This window comes from Cynara cardunculus, assembly GCF_001531365.2.
Source record: "Cynara cardunculus var. scolymus isolate 2C chromosome LG 1, CcrdV1, whole genome shotgun sequence".
NCBI classification, from domain to species: Eukaryota; Viridiplantae; Streptophyta; class Magnoliopsida; order Asterales; family Asteraceae; genus Cynara; species Cynara cardunculus.
In genome coordinates this window covers 44277928-44284000 of record NC_037528.1, presented here as the reverse complement: position 1 = coordinate 44284000, position 6073 = coordinate 44277928, and the positions used below count along the sequence as shown (strand labels likewise).

Below are 6073 nucleotides of genomic sequence, written 5' to 3'. Positions count from 1 at the left end.
AATTAACAGATAAACAATAACTTGAAATAATACAAATTCAGTTTCAAGATGACTTTAATAGTTTTAAACAGTACCAAACAAATGAAAAACGTAATCTGAAAATGTCCTGTAATCTTCTGACTGTTCGTCATGTTGCAGAAAAAGGAAGAGAAATCAGGTTATTTGTTTACCTTTTAACATTTTTTCTAAGAAGTGTCTAATAAAAAGGCTAATAGGATCGTTAGGTTGTACAACGTGTTCTTTACGGATTACTGTTTTTATGTATAAGCATATAACTTGTTATGTTGTATAACTTTGTTTTAACAACTTACTGTAACACGTATAAATAAAACAGACTTAACGTATAGAGTCGAAGAGAAGATCAGAGTCTGCATTTTAGAAATCAAGAATCAAAAGTGAGATACAAAAATAATATTAGGTAAAATAAATATATTTGAATTTTGTGAAATAAATATATTTAATATATATAAATTAATAATGTTAAATTATTTATTTGTCATTATATGATAAAATAATGATAAATATGAAATGAATTTAGTGGAATGTATTTGTGTTAGACATCACTAAAAGGTACTCGTGTAATGTATCGAGATATATCTTGATTTTAATATTTTGTTTTATTCTTTTTTTTATGTCGATATAATACGGTTTTATGTGGTTTTGAGAAAGCGATAATGTTTTTATCTTTGAATAAAACATAAATTAAAAAATATCATAAAATTTTTAAAAAAAATATCGATATCAGTATCAAATTAATCTTTTTAAAAGTTCTTGTGTTTTGGTGTAATTTCCTTAATTCAATTTTTTAATTATAATTTAATTTAGGTTTAGTAACAAAGAAATTTAATTTAGGTTTAATAATATAACTTTTTATAAAGATAATAACTAAGTATTTTGTTAGCACTGATAATTATCTTGATTATATTTTAGATTTTTTATATTTAAAATGAGATGTTTATCCCATATTTGATTATGTTTATTTGCAGTTAGTTACACGAATTCAAATATGGAGGTTTAGTAAGTTGTACTTATGCACAATTTACTTGTAATCTTAAATTTTAAGTAATATGCATCAATAAACAGTACTTCGTGCATAAAAAATGGTTTTTAAGAATTTTTGTCAAATACTTTATAATATAGCATAGATAAGGAATTTGTGCTTGCCCATAATTTATTATGTGATATAAAGTATTATATTAATAAATTTTAGTTAAATGATCTAACCAAATGTTATTATCACTACAACAAGGTTGAGTTTATAGGAGGCTTAAAATGTCTTGAACGTTTTAATATGATATTTTATAGGACCTAAGTTTATAGGATAAAACTATATAGCATTATATCTAAAAGTGTTACAATAGATTTATAAGACACTTTTGCCCATTTCAACAAGTTTTTTAGAAGCCTCTTAAAATAAATTATCGTGTTAGCTATTTTATACACTTTTGAGAAGTGTCTTATAAACTCATCCTTTTATAGGATACCCTTTTTCAAATTGTGTCGTGTAAAATAACTTATATGACACTTTATTTTAAAAAAACATCTTACAGAACTTGTTAAAATAACTAAAAACGTCTTATAACCCTATTGTAACACTTTTTAGATATAACGATTTTTATTTGGTTCTAAAAACTTAAATCTTGTAAAATATTCTATTAAAACGTTTAAACATTTTAAGCGTATAAATAAGCTCAAGATTGTTGTAGTGATTATATCATATGCATGGCCACCTTGTTATGGAAGTATGTGGAGTGATTATGCGATTACTGTCAAGAAAATAAAGAGAAGAGTAAAAATAAACACACTAAGTATATAGAGAAAACATAGGATGAAGGAAAGCAAACGCTACTACTTTCATATTTCTGATGATTAAACAAAAACAAACAAAGCAGCCTATAGATAGGCAATAAAGTAAACTGAAAGTACTAGAAAATAGGCACTAACCCACTACTCCACTCCATACTCCTATTGACTAGGTAAACAAAGAAACTGACAATAAAAGACTAAGTAAATAAGAACAAATAAGTAGGACCCACGATGCAGACTTAAACTTTCTCAACAATTACAACGAACGTATGATCGACACATAAAGCAATACCACTTACTATTCAAAATCTAATTTTAAAACACACTTAATTCAAAATCATCCCGACACAAACTAGCAAATGCCATACATGCAACATCTGAAACACATGTCATTCAGATCCTAAGTTCATTTTCCTATGTACATGTATCTTGTCTTGATCATATTCTCTGTTGCATCAACAATTGCACTAAGCCACATTGGTCTTCCAGTTGACAACATGAGATATCCCATTACCAATCCAACCAGTGTCCCACAACCATAACCCAACATGAATACTATCCATGTAAATTCGCTCTCCGGGTCTCCATCGACTTTAACCGGTGGTTTGTATGGATGTTCACACTTTTCAGGTAACGGTAGCCCACAGAGTCTTGGATTCCCTCCAAATGAGTTCTCTTCAAATGTGTTGAACTGTTTTCCTATTGGAATACGACCCGCAAGATGGTTTTGCGAGAGATTTAAGAACTCCAAAAATCTCAAGTCTGCAAGACTTTTAGGGATCTCTCCTGCGAGTTGGTTGCAAGATAGGTCCAATGATTCAATCTCTAAAAGATTCCCTAGTGCATGTGGAATTCGGCCGATGAGGCTGTTGTGGGATAAGTCGAGCACTATCAATGCCTTAAGACTACAAATGATGTCTGGAATCTCGCCTTCAAATCTGTTGTTTGAGAGATCAAGAATTGTGCAGTGAACAAAAATTTGTGGAAAACTTTGCTCCACCCCTTTCATATCAACATTCATAGAATAATGCAACCCATTAATGCTCAAATATGATGGTTTTTCACGGTTCTTTACCACATTCTTCATTGCATTGAAACTTTGAAAATATTTTTGGGGGAGATGACTAACAAACCCGTTGTGAGACAAGTCGAGGACTTGCAAACATGGAAATGGGACTTTTCGTGTGGAAGAAGTTTCGATGGGACCATGAAAGTTATTTAAATTTAGGTCAAGAATCTTCAAAAATGGAAGATCTCCCAACCAGCCTGGGAACGTGCCATTCAAGAGGTTGTTTTCTAGATTAAGGACTTCCAAATATTGGCATTTCAACAAAGAACTCGACACTTCTCCTTCTAATTGATTTTGATTCAAAATAAGCCCTGCTAATTCTCCACAATGCTCGTATGCATTCGGGATGGTGCCATGAAAATGATTGTTTCCCAGATCCATCATATTAAGATTGGAGCTGATGTTCCCAACGCAATGTGGAATCACTCCACCAAACCTATTATTTGACATAACCAAAGTTGTTAGAATGCTCATGTTGCAAATAGATGGAGGGAAGGGTCCTTGAATCTTGTTGGACTGCAGATGCAGTTGGCGTAGTCCATACCATCGAAGTTGCGGCAATCCTTCTATGAAGTTATGTGAGAGATTCAAATACCCAAGCTCATTTCCTCCTATCTCCCCTACCCAATCAGGAATATGACCACGGATCGCGTTGCTAGATAGATCTAAATACCAAAGATCTTTCATGGCCCGTAAAGACTCTGGAAACACGGTTAACTTGCAAGACCTCAGTGCTAAGTATCGAAAATCAGGGTTGATATAGCCATTAGCATTGTAGGTCATAACATACAAACCACTATATGAAAGATCGAATGATATAAGGTTTCTGAGATTCAATAACAGTGTTTCCAACTCCCAGTGACCTGTAAAATTGTTCAATGAAAGGTCTAGGACCGTAAGGCTGGTGAGCTTTTGAAACGTTTGTAATGTGGGAACATGATCAAGGACATCAATCTTGCCAACCATTTGATTATTTCCAAGGGATAATTTCTTTAACGATTGATGGTTGAACATCTCCAATGGTAAGCTACCATGGAACTTGTTGTTACTCAGATCGATTATTTCTAGTGAGGGAAGAGTAAACAACCAAGAAGGCAACGTTCCGTTAAGCATGTTACTCGACAAATCTATAGTAGTAAGGTGCCTGAGATTAACCATGGATTTGGGAAGGGGACCCATGAAACCACAATAAGAGATGATTAAAGTTTCCAAAGACTCGAGATGGCCAATCGAGAAAGGTATATCCCCCGATAAGTCATTCGATGAGAGATGTAAGTGCTTAAGAGGGATGTTAGCACTTGCGTTAACTTTGGGCAATTGGCCAGTTATGTAATTCTCTGAAAGTTGAAGGTTTTCCATATATTGAAGGTTGAATATGTTTTGAGGTAGTTTCCCTTGCAAATGAGTAGATCTAAGATCGAGTGATTTCAGAGTAGAAGAGATATTAAGATATGTGGGTAAAACTAAAGAGAGATTAACATAAGCAAGAGAAAGGACTCTCAAATGAGTAGAATTTTGAAGCAAGTTGTTGAAAACACGAGGTTCAAGCCCCACGCCAAAAGAATTAGAAGAGAGATCAAGAGACACCAATTTACGAAGAAATGTTATGTCAGTAGGAACTTGACCTACAAACCCACATTTAGAGATGTTGAGATGTGTGAGACTATTAGAAAACCGACCAATTTCACTTGGAAGATGGGAATTAGTGAAATCATTGAAAGCAAGATCGAGTCTCTCAAGGTGAGGAAGGTTGAACAGGGTGGTGTTCTGATGGATGGTACCCTGTAACATACCACAGCTAAGGTCGAGACCAGTAACATCACCATTAAAATGGCTACAAGTAACACCATCCCAATTGCAACAATCAGTACTCGTGTTCTAATTCGTCATAATTGGATAATAGTTGGAACCAAGCCAATCTTGACAATCGTTGTAAATAGAATCATCGATATCATGGTTAGCAGAAAAAAGACTTTGTTTGAACATAAACAAAGCATGACTCTCTTCAAATGAACATCTATGAGTGTTATTGAAAGAAGAGGAAGAGGAAGAGGAAGAGAAAGAGGCAAATGAGAGGAAGAAAAAGAAGAGAAACAACTTTGAATTACTCATTCTCTTCAATTGCATGTGTTTGCTTGCTACAAGCATTGGCACTTGTATACTACGTACTATATATAAAGAGTGAAATACAATTTCATTTTTGGTCCCTATAGTTTACTAATTTTTACAGTCGTATAATTAGAATACATACATATATATATATATATATATATAGACTTGAGATCATGTGAGACCAAAGGTTTTTCGTGAGAGCCGTAAGATCAATTCTCAACCCTTGGATTAAATCTACAATATGATAATTTGAACATTCATAAACGCCACGAGACTTCTCAATAATCACAAAATCGTCACCGCACAACTTTAGACAATTAGATCATTAGCTTATAAAGTTGATCAATGAACATAAATTGGTTTTACGGGTCTCATGAAAAACCTTTAGTATCATGTGAACCCAACCCTATATATATATATCATTATCACCATTTTATCGTGTTTTTAAAGTGGAGAAGAATTCGAATAAGAAAAAGTAATTAAAGAAACAAATTCCTCCACCACCTCTTAGAAATCCATTTTGTCGTGTTTTTAAGTGTTTTGACTCGGTATTTGCTCCATTTTAATTTTCTCGTATACATCATGTTTTGCTAATCGTGATTGGATCTATGTATATATTATTGTATATATATATATATATATATGTTTATTTGCATGTATATATGTGAATGTACGTATAGATAATATGTGTGTATTGTTTCGTAACCGCATATAATGTGTATATATGTATATGTGTATGTGTATATGTGAATATATTGATAATAATGGATGAGTCCGTTGTTTGGTAACCGCACACAAATAGTTAACAAGTCACCGTTGGTGTTATTAGGCCTCATGGTATTTTTGACAAACTAACCGATAAGTTAGTTGATGGTTGATAAGTTAGCTAATAGTTGAAGTTAGTTTATGAATAAATCATGTTTGGGAAAATCTAGTTGATAAACATGTAAAATGACAAAAAAAAAAACATATTGAAAAATTAGTCGATTACAATATTTTATAATAAAGTTAAAATAAATATATAATATATTAATACAAGAAAATAGTAAAAAAATTAAAATATAATATAAAAAATATTAAGTTTTA

At 32.2% G+C, this 6073-nt stretch overlaps 1 protein-coding gene across 1 annotated transcript in view; it reads right to left on the bottom strand.

Annotated features, from left to right (window-relative positions):
• Positions 1 to 2212: 2212 nt before the first annotated feature.
• LOC112506319 (receptor-like protein Cf-9) overlaps positions 2213 to 6073 on the bottom strand; it is a 9923-nt gene continuing 6062 nt past the window's right edge. Inside the window, exon 7 of the mRNA XM_025110331.1 lies at positions 2213 to 4709. Coding sequence (XP_024966099.1) covers positions 2213 to 4709 — 2497 coding nt within the window. The remainder of the gene's footprint in view (positions 4710 to 6073) is intronic.